Source organism: Neophocaena asiaeorientalis, unplaced genomic scaffold (assembly GCF_003031525.2).
Source record: "Neophocaena asiaeorientalis asiaeorientalis breed wild unplaced genomic scaffold, Neophocaena_asiaeorientalis_V1.1 scaffold31, whole genome shotgun sequence".
NCBI classification, from domain to species: Eukaryota; Metazoa; Chordata; class Mammalia; order Artiodactyla; family Phocoenidae; genus Neophocaena; species Neophocaena asiaeorientalis.
Genome location: NW_020175320.1, coordinates 1713268 through 1735927, shown reverse-complemented (window position 1 = coordinate 1735927; position 22660 = coordinate 1713268). Strand labels below are relative to the sequence as shown.

Here is a 22660-nt window from a genome sequence, read left to right as displayed (position 1 = left end):
GGTAGTGTTCAATTACAAATCTCTTTTATTAAAAACCTAGACAGTTGTAATTTTATTTATAGAATTATCATTACTAGTTTTTTTGTTGTTTTTTTTTTGTTTTTTTTTTTTGCCGTATGCGGGCCTCTCACTGTTGTGGCCTCTCCCGTTGTGGAGCACAGGCTCTGGACACGCAGGCTCAGTGGTCATGGCTCACGGGCATGTGGGATCTTTCCGGACCGGGGCACGAACCCGTGTCCCCTGCATCGGCAGGCGGACTCTCAACCGCTGCGCCCCCAGGGAAGCCCTCATTACTAGTTTTTTAAAAAAAATTTAGCCTTTTAAAATGTCAGTATGGGGCTTCCCTGGTGGTGCAGTGGTTAAGAATCCGCCTGCCAATGCAGGAGAGACAGGTTTGAGCCCTGGTCCGGCAAGATCCCACAGGCCGCAGAGCAACTAAGCCCGTGTGCCACAACTACTGAGCCGGCACTCTAGAGCCTGCGAGCCAGAATTACTGAAGCCCGCATGCCTAGAGCCCATGCTTGGCAACAAGAGAAGCCACCACAATGAGAAGCCCGCGCACCACAACGAAGAATAGCCCCCCGCTCAGTGCAATTAGAGAAAGCCCGCAGGCAGCAACGAAGATGCAATGCAGCCAAAATAAATTAAAAAAAAAAATTTCAGTATGAATCATAAAATAGGATTCTGCTTAAATTTTGTAAGTTTTTTGGACCACACTTTTTTTTGTTACTTGTCCTTAAATCCTCTCCAATTTTCAGTCTCTAAAAACGTTTATTAAAAATTTAACTCATCCAAACGACAGTACATCAAAAACTAAGAAAATAATTGTTAATTGCCATTGTTATTATATATGTTAGGCTTTACATAAAACACATAGTTTTGATGTTAATGTTAACTGCTTTCAATTAACTGTTCTAGTTTCCCAGAATAGCGCCTATATTACTTTTAATTTTGAGGGTTTTTTTTTTTTAAATGCAGTATATGTCAAATGTACGGTCTAGTACCAAGCCAGTAGATGTCAGTATGATGCCTTAAGTTAAGCCTTCCTTAATTAAAAATAGTTTGTTTTATTAGTCTGTGTATTTCCTTCAGAATTTTAGATACATAATAGTTAATAAACTATTGAGTGAAAAGGTAGGAAATGTGACATACTCTAAAGCAGTGGTTCTCAACGGGGGTGCATTAGCCCCCAGAAGACGTTTAGCAGTGCCTGGAGACATCTGTACCCTTTCCACCAAGGTGAATGCCACTGGCATATAGGTGGTCGAGGCCAAGGACTTGGCTGAATCACCTGCTTTGCATGGGACGGCCCCCCGCAACAAAGCGTTGCCCAGCCCCATATGTCAGTAGTGCCCCGCTGGAAAAACTCTGGTCTAAAGGAGTACAGGGTTAAAAATGACATGTCTTTGAGATAACACTAGTGGAAGCTGAATTGCATCTGTAGCAAATATCAGGTTTTCTGTATGTAAATAACCCTCCCTGGAACGTTTCACTGTCAGAGAATTATATAGTATATTAGGGTTTTTATACTTTATTTTGCTAGAATAATGATTTGGTGTTCCAAACGGGTTAATATGAGAATGTAAGTGCCCTGTTACATGTATCTTAAGCTGAATGGAATCCACGTAGCTCTTACTAAGAAATAGATTAAAATACCTAAAATTCTTTCAAACCAGTTTATTTTCTTTTTACCTTAAGTTGCTCTTTCTGATTGTAATGGTTTGTTGAACTTCTCTGAGGTTGAATTACTGATTGACCCATAATTATACAGTTACTGTATAAATGTTTCTCTATCTTTTAGGTAAGATGAATCATTACAGGGTAGTTAGAAAGTTTTTTCTCCGAGGAAAATCCTGGAGATAATCTGTTAACTAAAAGACAGTGAAGAATATAGTTCTTTAATACAGTATGATTTTGAATGAGAAAAATCATTATAAAGTCTACCTGTCAGACTTATTTTTCCCAGAGATAGTTAAATGAGAATAATATTGGGAGAATGGAGAAAAAATATAAATCTTTCCATTATATTATTACTTAGAGGTAAATTAGAAGTGGAAAATGAGATGAGTAAGCTGGGGGAAAAAAACTACATATAGAATAATTGGTTTTAGTGAAAATGAGGTAAAGAGAACCTGTTTTTGTCTTTCTAAACTGTTTTGGATTTTCATTCAGAAGTAAACATGCGGTCTGTTCTTATATTCTATCAGCTCACATTGACCAAACCAAAAAAAACTTAATCAGATAACAAAGTAGGTCTATGATAACATCTAATTTTGTTTTCCCATTTTTTTAATGTTCTGGATGCCTGTTTTTGTATTTCTAATACTCATTTAAGTCATTTTAAGACAATGAAATTTTAAGATTTTAATATTTCTTTCTGAATATTGCCTAAGTTGTAGAAAATTACTCCTCAAAATGTAACAGCACAAAAAATCCTTTTTAAAGAGAATTACAGTGACACTTAGACTTTATATGTGTACAACTTTTCACTCTCAAAAGAAACATGTGAAGACCCTGAACTGGGTGGGCTGGGGTAAGTGGGACAGACTAGCTGATGCTCTTTTCGTCTATCCTTTCTATGCACCCTAAAGGCTCACAGTACACTTCACGTGTTACCATACAACTGCACCTCACCCCTTGCACAAGTGCATGACGTGCGGAGAACAGTCCATCTGTTGTGTACCCCTGGGCAACTCATTCTCTCTTTATACCCTAAGAGTGGCCAGGATATGGAGTTGTACCTTTGCTAAGGGGTCAAGTTTTGGGGACTTTTGTCAAAGATGGACTCAGGAGGAAAGACACTTGAAGATGCTTTTACATTGGTAAATCTTAGTATTCATCTTCAGCACCAGTGGAGACATGAACTTGGACACAGGACCAAAGACCATGACAATTCCAAGAGTCTCAGCTCTCAGGTACCTCCCCTATGCTTCAGCTGAGTGAAAAATCTCAGGTGCCTTTGTTTTGTGGGCCACGGGGTCTTAGCTGAGATCATGGGGACAAACAGCAGGGATTTGTGCCACAGTGACAGTTGTGTTGTGCCTTAATACAAAGGCAGTTACTTCTTTCTGGTCAGAAAAGCAGTATTTGTTAGAGGGCAAAAAAAAAAGCTTGGAAATTTCTAATTTTCTGCTAAAGAAAGGCATTTGGAATATGTTAAACATGGATGAGTTTGCTTATTAAACTATGGGTGAGGACTTGCCTGGTGGCACAGTGGTTGAGAATCCACCTGCCAATGCAGGGGACACGGGTTCGAGCCCTGGTCTGGGAAGATCCCACGTGCTGCAGAGCAACTAAGCCCATGCACCACAACTACTGAGCCTGCGCTCTAGAGCCTGCGAGCCACAACTGCTGAAGCCCGTGTGCCGAGAACCCATGCTCCGCAACAAGAGAAGCCACCGCAGTGAGAAACCCACGCACCACAATGAAGAGTGGCCCCCGCTCGCCACAACTAGAGAAAGCCTGCATTCAGCAGCAAGACACAGTGCAGCCAAATAATAAGGAAAGGAAGGAAGGGAGGGAGGAAAGAAGGAAGGAAAGAAAGAGATATTAGTTTCAGGAAGATGTAATAGACATACTTTCCTGTATTCTTCCCATTTAACAGTAACTAAAAAACTCTGGGACATGTCCACACACCCATGTTCATCGCAGCATTCTCTATATTAGCTATAATAGTAGGAAAGTTGTTAAAAGTAAATCCTAAGTGTCTCATCACAAGGAATAAAACTTTTTTTATCTATATGAGATGAAGAATGTTAACTAAAATTATTGTGGTAATCATTTCACAATATATGCAAGTCCTTATGCTGTACACCTTAAACTAATACAGTGCTGTATGTCAATTATATGTTAATAAAACTGGGGGAAATTTTTAAAATGTATATATTAACAGGAATAAAAAACTCGATGACACAGCACTTCCACTCCTAGGTGTATACCCAAGATAAATCAAAAGATATGTCCACACAAAAACTTGTTACATGAATGTTCACGGTAGCATTATTCATAATAGCCAGATTGACTGGTTCTCTTCCAGAAACAGTATCTCAAAGGTTAAAAATTCATCTCCTAGCAACATTTCCAACAGCCAGGTGAATGCCTCCTAAATTTGCAAAGCTGGTAAAAACCCTGGGATTAAATAACAGATGGATTTGGGAAATGGCGTAAGTGCAGCCCAAGGCTAGTGCACTTTGTGCTTTAAAGAAGAATGGTTCAAAGTAGGTTTTAATTAAATATTTATGTTATAGCCAGAAATAGCAAGTGGTCTGTGTGTGGTCAGGGACTGGCTTTCAAAAGGTCTATCTATCTAAGAAAGAAAATGAATGGGCATTAAATATTTATTCTTTATATGTTAGAAGTAGATTCTGTTCTTTCCCTGCCTGAAGGAAGATAAAAAAGGCTAGAGATAGGCTTCCCTGGTAGCGCACTGGTTGAGAGTCCGCCTGCCGATGCAGGGGACACGGGTTTGTGCCCCATTCCGGGAGGATCCCACATGCCGCAGAGCGGCTGGGCCCGGGAGCCATGGCCGCTGAGGCTGCGCGACCGGAGCATGTGCTCCAAGGCCACAACAGTGAGAGGCCCGCGTACCGCAAAAAAAAAATATATATATATATTTTTTTTTCACTTGTAAGAAATGCATTTTGAGAACTCACTGGCCCTTGGAGCTGGGTCTTTGATTTCCTAAAAAATTCAGAACTCTGAAGTAGAGGGCCTAGTGCTCTTGAATTGAATTCCAAGGAAGCTGATTACTACACATGGCTCTAATAAAGTTTTGCCATAAACATCTGTGGGAAATCTGTGAGTAATCTTGTGGAGGGATATTAAGTTTGCAGCACCTGTTGCTGTTTACCCCTGAAGTGTTAGGTCCCCTCGTGGTAAATGAGGTGAGTTCTTTGACACTTTTTCCTAAGGCGTCCAGAAAGCTCTAGGGATTGGTAAGAGGGCTGCCTTTCACTTTTTAAGCCCTGGTTTGAATCTAACCAGGTTAACCTTGTGACCTTGAATTGTTTGTGTGAAATGAGGTGGTGATCTCAGTTCTGCCTTAAGGAAATGCCTTTCACATAGAAATTGGCACTAATTGGCCTCCCTGTTGACAGGGTTAGCTGAGAGGCTCATGATTAAATGGGCAGTGAGAACAGAAACTAAATCACCCCACCTCAGCTCAGCATGTTGGCTGGAGGACATGGAGGGCAGCTACCAGTTCTCCCCTCTTCCAGCAGCATCCAACATGAAAAGCAACTGGGTTGAACCAGGAGGCCCAGAAGGCCTACGATTTGTGCATTAAGGATACTTTCTATATGTCTGGCCCTGTTCTGTAAAGCAATCTTGACACAAATAGGGCTCTGGACCAGGATTCTGCAAACTTTTTCTGTAAAGGGCCAGAGAGGAAATGTTTTAGGCTTTGCAGACTATGTACAGTCTCTGTTGCAACCACTCAACTCTGCTGACAAGAGCAGCCATAGAGAACGCATACATGAAAGAGTGTGCCGGTGTTGGAGTAAAACTTAATGGACAGCACAACATTGTAAATCAACTATACTCCAATAAAAATTAATTTAAAAAACTTAATGGACACTGAAATTTGAATTTCAGATAATCTTCACATATCAAGAAATATTATTTTTCTTTTGATATTTTTTCTCCAACTTTAAAAGTGTAAACACCATTCTTAGCTTGCAGGCCATACTATAACAAGCAGTGGGCCGGCTTTGGCCCACCGTCCTTAGTTTGCCCATCTCTGCTCTAGACTGAGTGTTGGAGGGACTTTTCCTCACTCTCCCTTACTTTCACTCCTGGCTCAAACACTAACTAGCTATGGACCCAGGGCACTTTAACTTCTTTGGTCCTCAGTTTCTTCATGAAGTACGTTTGACAGAACAGATGAAACAAAGTTCCTTTTAGCCATAATATTAAATTTCCTGATTCCATTATAGGAGCAGAAGTCAACCCAAGCAATGTTATGTATGCGAAATGGAAATTAGTTTACTTAAAGGAAACAAATCTTAATATCCTCAGTGTGAATCTTTGTCCTACTGTGAGGAACAATGTCACAACTCTGATAGCGAGATCAAAATTTGTAGCCTCATAGATGATTCACTTTGTTATAAAGCAGAAACTAACACACCACTGTAAAGCAATTATACTCCAATAAAGATGTTAAAAAAAAAATTGTAGCCTCCTAACTCCATTCAAAGGCTCGTTCATACCACTTCTTTCTATTTCTCCAGTGCTATTCTTCTTCCCTGTTGTTTTTGTTTTTGGTGAGTGAAGAAAACACAGTGCCAGAGATCATTGGAAAACATTTTTCTCCTTCAAAGATGTTATTTAAAAATGTTAATGTTTTTGTGTCTTATTGGCAAGTATATTTTACAAGCACTCCGCTACCTAGGTGTACCTTATTGTTCGAGGTGATGACTGAGGGTTAGTAATCATTTTTACTGAAGAGCAGAAAAGAAAATCACCAAACAACTTATTCAAAACATTGATATATATATTTAAAAGTGAAGGTATTTTAAGAGCATATTTATTTCTTCATAGATCACGTTTCATGTAACCCTTCACTTTTCCTTTTGTTCTTTATATCCAGTCAATGTTCGCATTTCTCATAAATTGTTCTTTTTTTTCATTTTTAACAAGAAGTTTATTTAAACAACAAGGTGCTTGACTTGAAAGGAAAACTAAGATTCATTTCTTTTAGAGTAATTTATCCCTACTGAAAGACGGATTGCCCTACATGTAACAGCAACGTACAAAGAAGTTATAAAATTGTCCTTTGTTTTACAATGATAAATGAAAAACATTAAAATTCCCCAATCGAACAAGGTATGCAAGAATTTTTATGTTGTTCTTTTTTTGTTAAACAGTGAGAGCAAAATAACTTACCTGAATATAAAGATAAGAGCTGCTGAGCATGCCACTAATGGAGAAAAGAGGGTATTTTCACAGAACCGGTATTTTTCCCCAGCCCATCTCCATTTGATGTCGATCAAAACATGCTATTTAGTTAAACCAAAAAAATGCAGTATGCTTGTGCACGTACACCAGTTACTTTATGTACAATAAAGGAATGGCGAACGGGAATACGAGAGAATAGAGAAACTATACTGTAGCAGTCAGGGTGTGGTGGAACCAAATTGCAGTTTCCTAATTGAGAATGTCTTCTTGGTCTGGAGGAACAGAATTCCGGAGTAAACTAGCAGGTTTCCTTTTTAGTAGACACCCCCTGTCTGCCGCTTGAACACGTCAATTGTATCTTCATCTGCCATTTCCAACTGTGCAGGTGTGTCTGTTTCATTGATTGGCTGCCCGTCAAATCGGAATCTGATCTGCCTCATTGACAAACCCTGTCGTTCACAATAGGCTTTCTTAGTCTACTAAGTGGTGTATGCCTCTTAATCTTAAACTGCACCACAGAACGTCCTGCCCCGCCACCTTCAAATTAATATGATCGTTGCTGTCAGTCTTGACTCCTCCCTTGGGCCTTTCCTCGGCCACGGCGAGCGCCGCAGTCCCCTCAGCTGCCGCTTCACAGGAGAGGAACGAGATCCGCACCGAAGGAGCACGCAAGCACCACCCGGAGCAGCAGAAGTGGGAGGCGGCAGGGGTGGAGAAGGCGGAGGGTGCCTCTCCTACGTTGTTTTACGTTCCGTTTGTTCAAAGCGTTCAGTGACCCAAAGAAGGCCCACACTTTGCATTGCGTCGGTTGGCATGTCTCTTATCTCTCTTAAGTTATATTCTCTCCTCCCCCGCTTTGTTTTTCCTGTCATGAAGGCTCTGAGGTTTTGAAAAACATTAGATTGTAAACTACTTGAAATAATGGAAGTGTATCCTTTATCTTTGTATCTTCCTCTTTATTACCCAGGGCAGTCCCTGGAATTCAGCAGGCTTGGTATTTGTTCTTGTACTATAGGTACTTCTACAAAGCCTCATGTTTTATTCAGATCCTCTGTAGAATGTCGAGGGAACTGCATCTGTTTAGGCCTAAACCAGGGTTGGTTGGTACCGACTTGAACATCTAGTCCTCCCGTCCCACACTTTTGTTCTTTATCATATTCAGGGAACCACGTCCTTTTTTTTTGAATTGTGTTGCATTCTTTTTCTTTAATTAATTAATTTATTTTTGGCTGTGTTGGGTCTTCGTTTCTGTTCAAGGGCTTTCTCTAGTTGGGGCAAGCGGGGACCACTCTTCATCGCAGTGCGCGGGCCTCTCACTATCGCGGCCTCTCTTGTTGCGGAGCACAGGCTCCAGACACGCAGGCTCAGTAGTTGTGGCTCACGGGCCTAGTTGCTCCGCGGCATGTGGGATCTTCCCAGACCAGGGCTCGAACCCGTGTCCCCTGCATTGACAGGCAGACTCTCAACCACTGTGCCACCAGGGAAGCCCCCCATGTCCTTGCTTTTGAGCAGCACTGTGGTGGCATTCTAGAGGACACACAGATGAATAAAAGGTAATCCTGGATCCCTGCCTTTGAGAAGCTTAAACAACTGGTAACAGGTAGACTGTCAGAAGGGGGAAAGCAACACTTTGTTTCACAATCCATGATGATTTCAGTGTGTGAAGGAGATGCCTTAGTATCTTTTTTCCCCTCCCCCCATAATAAAGCAGAGAAGAGAGACTTATACCTAGAAGGCACGGGCCTCCCTGGAAACAGAGTTCCTTTGAGATCTGGGCACCTGGAGTAGGGCCAACTCATTTTTTTTTGGCCAACTCATTTTTGATCAGATTTACATGTAAATAGTGAGATATGAGGCCCAGCTTTATACCCTCTGCTGTAACAAAACCGGATAAACCCTGAAACTGGATTTGGCATCTTGTCTCAGGCCTCCATACTTTATTTGTTGGTGTCAGGTAAAGAATCTCACTTTCCATGTTTCAAATAATAGGAATTTTGCTGACTTGCTCTGGCTGCAGGGCTCTTAGTTGCACGCCTCTTTGACAGGCTGCTGCTCCAGCTTTCTTTCCAGAAGTAGTATTTTCCAGCTCTGAGACCTGCCCTCTGACCCTGAATTTAATGGGGAGGTGGAGTGATGGAGTCTGCTCTTTTTGGTTAGAAAACTTACTGGCTTTGATGGCCCCAGTGCAGAAGAGCCAGCTGCCTTTACTTCCTTTAACTCAAAAATTATTGGGGCCACTTTTTAATTGTAGAATATTTGGAAAGTATAGAAAATCTCAAAGAAAGAAATAAAAATTGCTTGTAATCCCACTATCTAGAAATAACTTTTGTTAACATAATCATAATTATTCCAGTTTTCTTCTCCCCAAACAAAAATGGGATTATGGGGTATTTTATTTTATATTACTTATTTATTTATTTTAAAATTTTATTTGTTTATTTTATTTTTGGCCTCATTGGGTCTTCGTTGCTGTGCAAGGGCTTTCTCTAGTTGCATTGAGCGGGGGCTACTCTTTGTTGCTGTGCACGGGCTTCTCATTGCGGTGGCTTCTCTTGTTGTGGAGCACGGGCTCTAGGCGCACGGTCTTCAGTAGTTGTGGCACACGGGCTCAGTAGTTGTGGCTCATGGGCTCAGTAGTTGTGGCACACGGGCTTAGTTGTTCCACGACATGTGGGATCTTCCCGGACCAGGGCTCAAACCCGTGTCCCCTACACCGATAGGTGGATACTTAACCACTGCGCCACCAGGGAAGCCCTAAGGGGTGTTTTAAATGCTTTATGGATATTAATTCCTTTAACGACGTAGGGTGGGGCAGAGTGATGGGAAGTTTGTACTGGCTGCTTGACCAAACTATATAGTCAGCTTCTTACGAGACCTCTTTTTAAATTTTTATTTATTTGTATTATTTTTATTTATTTATTTTTATTGAGGTATAGTTGATCGACGATATTGTGTTAGTTTCAGGTGTACAGCGTAGTGATTCAGTTATATATATATTCTTTTCCATTATATGTTATTACAAGACATTGAATAAGTTCCCTGTCCTATACAGTAGGTTTTTGTTTTTATTTTCTGAACCCTCTTTTTGACTAGGCCTCCACATTGGGCCTCATACTATCTTCTGCCTGCCCTGCCCAAGAATATTGCTAAATCAGTTTAGTGCATATCCTTAACCCTTGATAACTGATCTGCATCCCCCCACCCTTGATGTATAAATCCTTGAGGTGACTTTAGCAAGGACCCCCTTAGGTCAGTTTAGCAAGAATCCCCCTATCCTTGATGTCTCCTATCAGTAATTTTCTATCCACTGACTTCCTCACTCTGTTCTTGGCAAAAATCCCCGGCTTCTTTGCTGTCTTTGCTTTACAGCTATCTTTGCTGTCTAGACTTTGCAATAGTCTTGAACAAAATCATCGTTACCATTTTAACAAGTGTCAGAATTATTTTTTAAAAATTTTTATTGGAGTACAGCTGGTTTGCAATGTTGTGTTAGTTTCTGCTGTACAGAATAATTTTTTTATCACTTCTCACATCAGAATCATGGGGTTTCTTTTTTTTTTTTTTACATCTTTATTGGGGTATAATTGCTTTACAATGTTGTGCTAGTTTCTGCTGTATAACAAAGTGAATCAGCTATACATATACATATATCCCCATATCTCCTTCCACTTGCATCTCCCTCCCACCTTCCCTATCCCACCCCTCTAGGTGGTCACAAAGCACCGAGCTGATCTCCCTATGCTATGCAGCTGCTTCCCACTAGCTATCTATTTTACATCTGGTAGTGTATATATGTCCATTGCACTCTCTCACTTTGTCCCAGCTTACCCTTCCCCCTCCGCGTGTCCTCAGGTCCATTCTCTACATCTGCGTATTTATTCCTGTCCTGCCCCTAGGTTCATCAGAACCGTTTCTAGTATTCTTAGCCTCTTAGTGTTCCAAGCTAAGGACTTTTTTTCTTCAATGTTTATTTTCTTTTTTGGCCCCTTACCATTGAGAAGATAAAGAAGTGAAATGTTTAAAGGCAAATCAGAATTAGCTTTGGGGATGTCTGGCTCTCAGCCTCTGATTTTGCATCTCTTAGGACCTCACTGGGCTCAATGATTACTGAAACTGCATTAGGGTTCCTACTGTTGGGAGTGAAGGTGGAGCTGTAGAATCATGAAGCTGGAAGGGACCCTAAGAAATCCTTCAGGTCAGCCAAGTATTTTTACTCCCATTTTACAGATTAAGATACTGTGGTCCAGAGTCTCGTCTAAGTTAAGCAGCTAGAATAAAGAAGGTAATGTTTTTTCTTTAAAAAGAAATGGCATTGTGACTTCCTTGGTGGTCCAGTGGTTAAGATTCCGTGCTCCCATTGCAGGTGGCACGGGTTTGATCCCTGGTCAGGGGACTAAGATCCCGCATGTCATGCGGCACGGCCAAAAGAAAAATAAAGTATGCTGCTGCTGATTTTAAAGAAAGAAAGAAAGAAAGAAAAAAGGAGTGGCATTAAATGTCCTTCACTTTTAAGAAGTGGCATTAAATGCTCCCACCTCCTTTTCTCTGTCGCTTGAGTCAACACAGTTGCTTAGGAAAGCCTCACATTTCTCTTTGATAAACAAAAACAAAAGTCTCTACAGTTTTTTTTTCCCCCCTGATAAAGGGAAGAAATGTGCTGTAGAAGCAGATATGGTCATAATAAAGAGAACCCAGATATAAAACGCTTTCTAAATCAGCCTTAAGTGTCAAGGCTTGATTTTCTGAGTTAAGGGGAAAGAACTTCAACCTGATGAATGTTGGTGTGGAAAAAATTTGGAGGTGGTTAATTCTGAGTATAACATGAGTCTGTAAACAGACTCCAGAGAAACCACTGAACTTCACATACCTGGGTAGCTGAGGCCTGGGTGTGCCTGTTCCTTGAGGCTTTGCCCTGGGCATTGACTGTTGGACACCAAGGTCTTCCTGTGATTCACCCTCAAACCAAAAATGCTTTTGTGAATGGTGACACCAGGCTAGCAAGAAAGTAAGAAAAACAGGGTTATCGTGGATCAAGCACTAGTTAAATTAGATTTGATTCAGGTGGAACAAATCTATGGCCCAGGTACTGGGCTACATGCTGGGTCGCAGAGATGAATCGGACAGAAGCCTGGCGCTTAAGGAATCTCAGGTTGCCTGATGAGACAGGGAACTAAATATTACAGCCTTTAACACACATGTGTTATAAGAGGGTTAATGAGGTGCTCCAATAACAGATTTAATCTTCCTGGATGTGTCACAAGTTTTACAAGCTGGCCTTTGTAGTATACCACCTGATGGAAAGGAGAAAGGCCTTCCGGGCAGAGGGAATAGTGTAAGCAAAGATGTGGGAGCATGTTTGGGAAGGTGTGTAATTTTGAGTAGCTGGAGCGTAAGATCCTTGGTGTGGATTGCAGGAGGAGGGAAAGCATGGAAATGGAGATGAGGCTGGAAAGACGGGCTGGAGAAAGTGTGTGAAGAGCGTTGAATGCTCGCTCTCCTTAGGACAGACACCAGGCAGACACGAGCATCAAACGATCCAGTTCATCTTCTCTAACAATTATAGTGTAGCCAGAGTGAATTTGTTCCCCTTCAGGTCCAGTTTTCTAAACCAAATAAAATCAAACTCCAAGTTCCATTTGCCAGAGTTGGCCATGTCTTGGCATGTTTTGGGAAGTCCACTCCTTGGAATTGTCAAAAAAAACTTGGGGGTTTACATGATACCCAGAAAATGGGGAAAACGGGGGCCTGATCTTTTTCCTGGGGTGCTCATTATAGTTACCTTGGTAGCTGCCGCCACACGGTACTGATGTCAAGGGCTGCTCCCCCACTTCCACTGACCACCGAGTTCCAAAGCTGTGTTGGCTCCGAGAGGCTCCTGCAATGGTCCTGACTGCCTTGCCTCAGACACCCTTTCACTGTGGTTCTCAAGGCTGATGCCTTGGAGTTTACTCTCCACAAGTATCAAGTGTCCCTCCATTCGGGGTGCTCTTGGGAAAGGCATCTCCCAGTAGCGTCACTCTCTCAATTCAGTCAAAGGCAGTAGCTTCCCTTTCCCTTCTCTCTAGGACAAGCCATCTTAATCTTCCTCAGTGGTCTTGAAGCCCAAAGCTCTTTACCAATCCTGTGTCCTCTCCCATGAAAGGCCACTGTATTTTTGAAGTCAACAGCAAATTGGATGAGCTAAATAAATCTTCACAAAAAGTGATAATGGGAGAAGCAATGCATGTGCCCTTAATGGTGACTTTGGAGACATAGTCTTCTCTAAGGTGGGATTGTCTGAGCAGGAATTTCAGGTCTGATAAGGTGGCCAAGAGAGAGATCATCTGGAAATAGGAGAGGGGAAAAGTGAAGTCAGTTGTTGGCAATTATTTACTCTGGAAGGAATAAATTGGACAGTTGTTATCGTATTTCTCAAAATGACCAGAGCTAACCTCTTAATGTTCTGATATACGTTTTTGAGAGCATTTTTTGAACAAGTATTTGCACATGGTAAACATAGTGGAAGATAAGCCTCCCTTTTACCCTGTCCCCTGTTTCTTTCTCTGGAGGTAACCACTGTTATCACCAGCTTCTTATGTACGCTTCCAGAGATCTTCCAGCCACACATGAATATATGTGCCCTTTTTCCTTTTTCTTTCTTCTCTTTCTCTTTCTTTCCTTCTTTCTTTCCTCCTTTCTTTCATTTTTCTTTCTTCCTTTCTTAGTTTCTTAATTTCTTTCTTTTCTTTTTTTAAAAATCATACTAGACCTATTTAGTTTTCTTTTTTACTTAAAATATATATATGGGATATTGTCTTGTATCAGCATGTAAAGTTTTGTCTTATCCTTAATGACTGCATAGAATGCCATTTGGATTTGTATATAATGTTAGAATTACTTTGTCCTTTCTCAGGCATAGAGTCCACTGGGGGGCAAAAATCCTTCCATCTTGAGACTTTCTAGTTTTTAGTTTGACTATTCTGTGCCTCTTTAAGTGGACAATGATAACAAATCCATCTTCTAAAATGTTTGTGTCTGGTCTGCAGAGACCCCAAAGATGGAAGGCCCTTGAGAAGTTCCAGTTTCTCTAGTTTTGCCATGTAATACAGGCCATTCAGTTTGGAGGCCTACAGTTTTCCTCTTAACCTTGAAGACATGTTCCATTTTGTAGGAGTTTGGAAATATTTGGATGGTAGCTGATCCTTTGGGAAAACAAGTGACTATGTAGTTGACTGTAGTTTAAAAGTTTCCCCCTCACATTCTTTCTCCCTTCTTTTGTTAATTGGACTAGCTTAAATAAAATGATAGGACAAATTTCACACATCTGAACAAAAGTTTCCACAGTTTAAGGCAGCTCTACCTCATAATTTCAGGCCATGAAACCTCATAGCTGGGTCTACCTGCCAGTAGCCTTGCAGCTACAGGCCTTGCTAGTAAGGGCCTGATTGTCTCTGTTTATTTCCAGTTCAAATTCTTGGGACAGAGACTCAAGCTCAGGACAACTTTTCACAGCAGACCACAGGTCCAATGAGTCAGGGCGATGGTCTCCTGCTTCCCCCTCTAGCCAGCTGTGTGGGGAAGGAGACACTGGGATCTCTGCTTCACCACCAGCAGCTTTGTCCTCATGGGCAAGCTGCCTAAACTGTCTGTTTTTTGTGGAAGATGGGCCTCAATATTGCCCCTTTCAGAGGGTTAATTTTGAGGATGAAGTTAGATCACACATGTAAAACTGAGTACAGTTCTAGGCACAGAGCAAGCTGAGAGTAAATGGGAATTATCACTATCATTATTATGGAAAAGACACTGTCGTAGATGCTAGAGATACAGAGATAAAAGTCATAATTCCCCAGGCTGGGGAACACAGGAAAGTCATCTTTATCATGACGGAGAGGGGAAGCTTGGCCCTCCCTGTGTAGGCTATACAGACATAGACATTTAGTTCATTTGGGCTCTCTGCTGTATTCACCCATCCATCCATCCATCCACCCATCCATCCATCTACCCATCCATCCAGAGTCAGACTTTCGATGTGAGATGGTTGTCTCAGGCTCGCATGCTAATTTGAACTGAAAATTGTGTCAGACTTATTTGTCATAGGGAACCCTGACTTGGTGGTTGTCTGACTCCATTTCTTACTGTGTGACTGGGAAATACTTCTTAATCCAACCTATCTTCGGTTACCTCATCCGTTAAAAAAAAAAAAAAAAGAGATACTAATAGAAGCTAACACAGAGTTGTGAAATTAAGGCCCCCAGCATACAGTGTTCAATAAATGTTAGCAATGGTTATTAACATCACTTGTCATTTACCGTGATAAGTGACTCACTAGGGGCAGAGAGCAGATTATCTCGAATTATTGTAGTTATTATTGATGATTGATAAGCTGAGGGAGTGGGAATCTGGAACGACTCCCAAGTCTCATCAAGTCCCTCTACTCCCTCTTATAGTACTGATTGTACTGAAAATGTCCTTCCTCTTCTTTTCCAGAGAAGCCCTCACCCCGTGCAACAATAAGGGTTCCAGCCTTTCTGTCCCTCAGCTTCTGAATTGTACCTCATGCTCTGAGGTGGTCGCTAGAGTCTGCTGTGACAGATCACAAGTCCCTCTCCCTTCACTCCTCGGGATTCTTTTCGGAATCCCCATCCCAACCCAGGCCTGAATCCCAGGGATCTCACCACTGCGCCTCGCCAGCCACTGGGGCTGGCACCTCTGGATCACTTTCCGTCCCTTACACTTTAACTCTGTTGGATAACCCAGGAGCGAGACCAGACCCCAGAACCTCAGAAGGTCATGAAAAAGGTCCTTAGAATTGAGTCCCAACTCCTCATTTTACAAGACAGTAAACTGAGGCCAGAGAGGGAAAGAAACTTATGCAAACTGATGAGCAGACGGAGACTCAAATCTGGGTCTCCTGCTCCCGACCCGAGCGAGTCTGCCCCTCGTGGCCTCTCTCCCTGGGGGCGATCCCAAAGCCAGGGCGACGGCGGCCATCCTGGTCCTCCCGGCTCTGAGGAACCCTGGCCGTACCGTTCGCGCCGCAGTTGGAGGCGGCTCGGCTCCCCGGTGACTGCAGGGCTACCCTAAGGCTTGGAAAAGCCCCAGTGAGCGTCCATCGGGGGAAGAGGAGCTCCGGACTGCCTGGGAGCAGAGAAGTGAAGGGAGTCGCCCGGGGTGGGAGTTCGGGGACTGGGCGGGCAGAGACCTGTCTGGGGTGTGGAGAATGACCTGGGAACTTGGCGCCTGGAAACCACTATTGGGCTCCTGCGGGGGGGAGAGCGGTGGGCGTCCCAGCCTGCGAGTCCCGCCCCACCCCCGGCCTGGCGCGTACATCGGCCCCGCCCCCTGGAGTCCCGTTCTCCCGGCAGCCGGCGCTGAGCGCAGTAAGCTGAACCCTCCCGCCGGCCGCAGCCACCGGTACAGCGCGGTTGCCGAGCCCGGCGATGCGTTAGGCTACTGGGCCTGGCCGCCGAGGCAGCATGGCCCGGCCCGTGCAACTGACGCCGGGCTCCTTGGCGCTCGTGCTCTGCAGGCTGGAGGCGCAGGAGGCGGCGGGGGGCGCGGAGGAGCCGGGCGGGCGTGCGGTGTTTCGCGCCTTCTGCCGCGCCAACACACGCTGCTTCTGGAACTCGCGGCTGGCGCGCGCCGCCTCGCGGCTGGCCTTCCAGGGCTGGTTGCGGCGCGGGGTGCTGCTGGTGCACGCGCCTCCGGCCAGCCTGCAGGTGCTGCGCGACGCCTGGTGCCGTCGGGCGCTGCGCCCTCCGCGCGGCTTCCGCATCCGGGCGGTGGGTGAGTGTGGGGCTCAGAGGGGAGGGCGCTCCGCGCTAGCTGCGGGACCGAGCCCCAGCCACCGGGTTGCGTGCGCCCGAGGCTCAACGCTGAGGATCGGGAGGTGGCGGTGGAGGCCGAGAGGTTGGGAGGACAGACTGAGTGGCTGGAGGAGGGCCGTTCTCCTAAGACATTCCCTCTTCTGGCACACAGGAGCTTCGGCCTCTAAGATATGCCTGGGCGCTGCCCTGAGCCGACTCCAGTGTGACTCCATTCCTCAACTCTTTCAGCCAGTGGAGTGCACAGGTTCCTGGTCGAAGGAACTTTCTACTTGCAAAAGTGATGCTCTAGGCAGAGAGGTTTTGGGCCCGGGGAGCCAGAGTTGCGGTCAGGAGACAGGGGCCTCAGTCTCGGCTCCATGGGGGTGCTTAGGAAGGGTGCACCAGGGGCTGGCCAGATTTTACCGATTGTGAGCTGGCTTTTAAAAATAATTAATTAATTATTTTTTGGCTGCGTTGGGTCTTCATTGCTGCGTGCAGGCTTTCTCTAGTTGTGGCGAGTGGGGGCCACGCTTCGTTGCGGTGCCCGGGTTTCCCATTGCGGTGGCTTCTCTTGTTGCAGAGCACAGGCTCTAGGCTCGCAGGGTTCAGTAGTTGTGGCTCACGGGCTTAGTTCCTCAGCAGCATGTGGGATCTTCCCAGACCAGCCTGAACCCATGTCCCCTGCATTGGCAGGCAGATTCTCAACCACTGCACCACCAGGGAAGTCCATTTGTTTGTTTGTTTCAAATGACAGACTGGGAGCGGACTACAGGCTGTGGTTTTCATGCCCTGCTGTACTGGATGCTGTGGTGGTCTTGGATCAGGGCCTAGCGGAAGGGGTTGGGGTTGTTAACTGCTAGGGAAAAAGAAATAACAAATGGCGCTGTGGACACATCCCATCCCATTACCTAGATAGAGAGAGTTCCTCCTTTCCAGTCTTTTCAGAGAGCCCGTTTGTTAGGAGACAGCAGCTTTTTGCTTGGATAAAATAGCTTCTCATTTGAGAACTTAAACCACTGCACCGCCCAGTGGTCTCTGTTACCTACTGAACTCAGGTGGGTGTCAGCTCCTTGTCACAGGCTGGTTCTGTCTGCATTTAGTGGGGTTGTGAGGACCATTTGATGGTGTGCTGTTGACAAGTCACCAGTTGTTCCAGCCCAAAATTTTGACTCCTACCAAGCAACCCCTCTCTGTCTCAGCCCATAAATCATCCTAGGAGAGGGGGGAGGAGAAGAAGCAGCAAATAAAAAACATTTGTTTTAGTCCCCAGGTGTAAAGCAGCAGGGTAGCATGAGGCACTTGATGTTGTGTATCATCTAGTCAGAGATGACGTCTCCACATCCCAGGCCAGTGAGGTTACACCTTGCCCTCTCACCTCCATGCATCCAGTTCTGTGTGGTACCTCTACCCCTGACCCCCACCTTTCTTCCCTTAAGCACAAAAAAGAGCTCAGTTGCAAAGCCACATACACACATTTCACTTCCTTTTATTTGCAGGAGTGAGTGAAGAAAATAGGTTTCTGGCTGACAGCGGTGAGCCAAGTAGCCAAGCCAAAATTCTTAAAGGGGAAGGGGTCTTTCAGACAGACTGGATGAAAAACTCTTTTCACTTCTGTGGCCTCGGGTTTTTCTGGTTTGAATTAGTGGTTGCATTCTCTGGTTCCCCCACCCCCTTTCAAAGGGTGAGCATAGAGTACATTGCAGAGAGGGAGTGGATGGGGTTGGGGTCTGGACCTGAGGGTGAAATAGAGAGGGCCTGTGCTAAGCCAGAGGCAGCCGTGATGCCACCACCTGGGGTTCAGCCAGCAGTGGTGAATGCTGGTTCCTGGGTTGGCCCTGTGTTCTGCCATCTGAAAGATGCAGTGGACAAAGTGAATGTATTATCAAGTACTCTGATTCTCCACCCACTAGGTAGTGCTGCCTCATTGCACAATTCAGGATGTGATGGACACTGTAGTCTGTGGAGTGTGCAGTACAGTGGTCTTTACACTGGGTCATCTCCCCTGATGTGGGGCTCTTGGCAGGAATGATTTTGAGGTTTTTAACAGAGTCGTGATAAGAATTTGGACATTTAGCTGTAATTTGTACAAAACCAGCTCTTAGGACATTTTGAGGAGCAAAACGGGGAAAGATCTTATTAGATGCTAGTCGGTGGATGCACATGGGGAGGGAGGTTTGTTTTGAATAGAGTTACTAATTACTACTCTCACTTGGGGGTCCTTGGGTCAGATCAAAGGAGAGGAGGCATCAATGCAGCTCTTGGGCCATCTTAAGAGTCCCAGAAGGTGGCAGGAGGAGCTGACTTCTCCCAAAGAAACTGGAAGTTTCAGTCTGCTTGCTTTCCCAAATCTGGCATCATTGGCTTCCAGAGGCTAAAATGGGCTTCCAGGAAGGCAAGGAAGAGCAGCTGAGAACTATTGCAGGTTCTCATTCCACTCTTGCTGTTACTTTGTGGGAAAGAGCAAAATTCTAGAAAAAGACAAAAGAATCAATTTGGTCAGACCAGTTTGGTCTCTTTGCTATAGATTTTGTTGTTGTTTTGTTTTTTAAGGCTCACATACTCCTACATAAGAGCATTTGGGCATAGGGAGTGTTGCTTATCAGCTCAGAGAAAATGCAGGGAGGGGAGGTGGGGTGGTCATCAGCTTTATAAACCCCCTGTGCTCCACGGGTCCTTTTCCTGGGCTTCTGGACCTGGGGCTCATGGAGGCCTCGTAAGATATGAGGAAGGAGCGCTGTGGCCAAGCAGACAGGAGCATCCGGAGCCCCAGGGACAGACCTGAATTTAAGGTCTGCAGGACTTCATGTTTTCTCCATGTTTTGTGTCTCTTCTTTCCCTCTTCACTTTCTCTACCTCAGCTTTACTCTGATGAGAAAAATAGTTTCCAGGCTGACAGCGTTTCCCAGAAAGGGGACAAAGGATCTTTAGCAGGATAACCAGGAGCTAACTCTTCTTTTGTGCTCTAGTCCTCAAGTGTTTTCTGTTTCTCTTTTTTCTTTTTAATTAGCAAATGATCTTAACAAATGAAAGGGTTGAGCTCTGGAAGCTGGAGGGAGTCCTCTGCTTCCCAGGCTGAGCCACTGCAGGTGGTACAGGTGGGGGACACCTGTGTTTGTTTGGGTGAATCAGTTCTTGCTAGAGGACCATACCCACTGGGGAGTTGAAAGGTTAATGATGGCCTCCTGGGGTAAGGGAGGGATGGCTACTTGGCCAAAGTAGTTTGTTCCTCGAAATTTATAGCTGAGGTATCCCCACTCTTTTAGATGAAAGGCTCAATGTGGCCTTTCATCCTTTTTCATTGAAATAAGATAAAAATGCCCGTGGGGAGTTCCCTGATGGCCTAGTGGTTAGGATTCTGGGCTTTCACTGCCGTGGCCTGGGTTCAGTCCCGGGTCGAGGAACGGAGATCCTGCAAGCCGTATAGCGGGGCCAAAAAAAAAACAGGAAAAAGCCTGTGGCTTCTTCAAAATACTTGCTTCATTAATGTATTCATATGCTAGGTACTGTTCTAGTTTTTTTTCTATGTTTTAATGTATCTTTCAATTAGAGTTGCACGTGTTCTCGGAGAAAACGGAGTCGGCCTGTTTATTTCATATTCAGTTCAAGAGGGGATAGTTGAGGGGCTTCCCTGGCCGTCCAGTGGTTAAGAGTCCGTGCTCTCACTGCATGGGGCACGGGGTTGATCCCTGGTCAGGGAACTAAGATCCCACATGCCACATGGTGCTGCAAAAAAAACCTCAAAAAACAAGTGCCCAGGAAGAGTAGAGGCCAATCACTCTTTTATACTAGGCATAAATTTCAGAATCTATTTTGGGATCTTGTTTGGGAGAAGAACAGCTCAAGGGTACCTGGTGCCTGATGGTACAAGAGTTGGGCAAAGGACTTATCCTTATCTGATTTGGGGAGTGTCCAAGGGGAGTGTGTAGAGATGCTGAGAAGAGGGGACGGTCCAATTCCTATTCTTGTTTCTGAAGTCCTATCATGAATTGGCAGTGGGCATTCTGTTGGATTTAGTAGCTAATGGAATTTTTAAAGTGAAATTTGCATTTATTGAAATGCACAAATCATAAGTGTAGCATTTTATGCATTTTTCAAGTAATATACATGAGTGTAACCCAAGTTTCCAGCAGGATTTAGCACATTACCATTACCCTAGAAAGTTCCCTCTTGCCCCTTCCCAGTCAGCTCTTCCCCCACCCTCAGAAGTAACCACTATTCTGATTTTTTAAACCGTAAATTAATTTTGCTTGTTCAAGAGCTTCAAGTAAATGGAATCATATACTATGTACTCTTTTGTGTGAGAATTCTTTCACTCAGCGTCCTGTTTCTGAGATTCATCTCTGTTGCATTACTAATTTGTTCCTTTTTATTGCTGAGTAGAATCCCATTTTATTAATATACCACCGTTTATTCATTTACCCCTAGATGAACTCCTGGGATGTTTCCAGTATGGCTCTTATGAAAAAACTTTTATGAATGTTTGTGTACACATTTTTTAAGCTTTTATTTCTTTTGGGTCCTTACTTAGGAGAGGAATTGCTGACTCATTGAGTAGGTTATGTTTAGTTTTAGGACACCTTTTTCCAAAGTGGTTGTACCATTTTACACTCCTACCCATGAAATGAGACCTTTTGGTTGCTCCACATCTTTGTCAACACTTGATGTTGTCAGTCTTTCTAATTTTGGCTATTCCGGGGGTATATAGTGGTATCTTGTAGTTTTAATTTGCATGTCCCAAAGATTTTCTTCTGTGTTTTCTTCTAGAAGTTTTATAGTCTTATGGTTCTGTATTTACATCTATGATCCATTCGAGTTATTTGTGTGAATGGTATGAATTGTAGTTTGAAGGTTTTGGGTTTTTTTTTTTTTGTCATATGGGTGTCCAATTGTTCATGACAATTTGTTGAAAAGACTAGCCTTTCTCATTGAATTCCCTTTGTAATTTTGTTGAAAATCAGTTTACTATATATGTGAGGGTCTATTTCCATTCATCTTGAGTCTATCCTTTCACCCAATACCGTACTTACTGTAGTTTTTAGTAAGACTTGAAATCAGATATTGTGAGTCCTCCAACTTTGTTCTTCCTCCAAATTGTTTTGGCTACTCTAGGTTCTTTTTTTTTCCACATAAATTTTGGAATCAGCTTGTCAATTTCTAAAAAAAAAACAGCTGAGATTTTAATTGGGATTGTATTGAAACAATAGATCAATTTGAAGTTAGATGAGAAATTCATCCTGGTTTTCCCCAAACTGCCCTGGTTTTAGAAATGATATTCTTGCATCTTGAGAACCCCCTCCATCCCAGGCAGACTGGGATGATTGTTCACCGTTATTTAGGGAGAATTGACATCTTAACAATTCATGAACATGGTATAACTCTGCTTGAGTGTTCTTAATTTCTCTTGGCAATGGTTTGTACTTTAAGTGTACAGGTCTTGAATATATTTTTAAATTTATGTTCCTAAGAATGTTTTTGGATGCTATTATATATAGAATTACTTTAAAATAAACTTTTTATTTTGGAATTATTCTATTCTATGCCACAAGGCATGTGAGATCTTAGTTTCCTGACCAGGGATCCAACCTGTGCCCCCTGCATTGGGAGCACAGAGTCTTAACCACTGGACTGCAAGGGAAGTCCCTGGAGTAATTTTATATTTACAGAAAAATTGCAAACATAGTACAGAGTTTTATATTCATCACCCAGTTTCCCATAATGTTTTTTACCTTACCTTTTAATTCACGTATAAAATTAACCATTTTAAGGTATACAATTCATTGGGTTTTAGTATATTCAGAATGTTGTGCAATCATCCCCATTATCTAATTCCAGAACGTTTTCATTACCCCCAAAAGAAACACTGTACCCACTAGCAATTTCTCCCCATTCACCCCTCGCCTGAGCCCCTGCCAGCCACGAATCTACCTTCTGTCTTTTTTTTTTTTTTTTTTTTTTTTTTTTGGAAGGGGGGCCCCTCCCCC

The 22660-nt window shown here is 43.6% G+C and overlaps 1 protein-coding gene across 3 annotated transcripts in view; it reads left to right on the top strand.

Annotated features, from left to right (window-relative positions):
- The first annotated feature begins 16337 nt into the window (after positions 1-16337).
- The window catches only part of STOX1 (storkhead box 1), a 51143-nt gene continuing 44820 nt past the window's right edge, over positions 16338-22660 (top strand). For 2 of the 3 annotated variants that reach the window (XM_024765543.1, XM_024765542.1), the window contains exon 1: positions 16350-16659. In XM_024765543.1, coding sequence (XP_024621311.1) covers positions 16350-16659 — 310 coding nt within the window. Of the gene's footprint in view, positions 16660-22660 lie in introns of all 3 variants that reach the window. The other variant, XM_024765541.1, reaches the window with a different exon arrangement.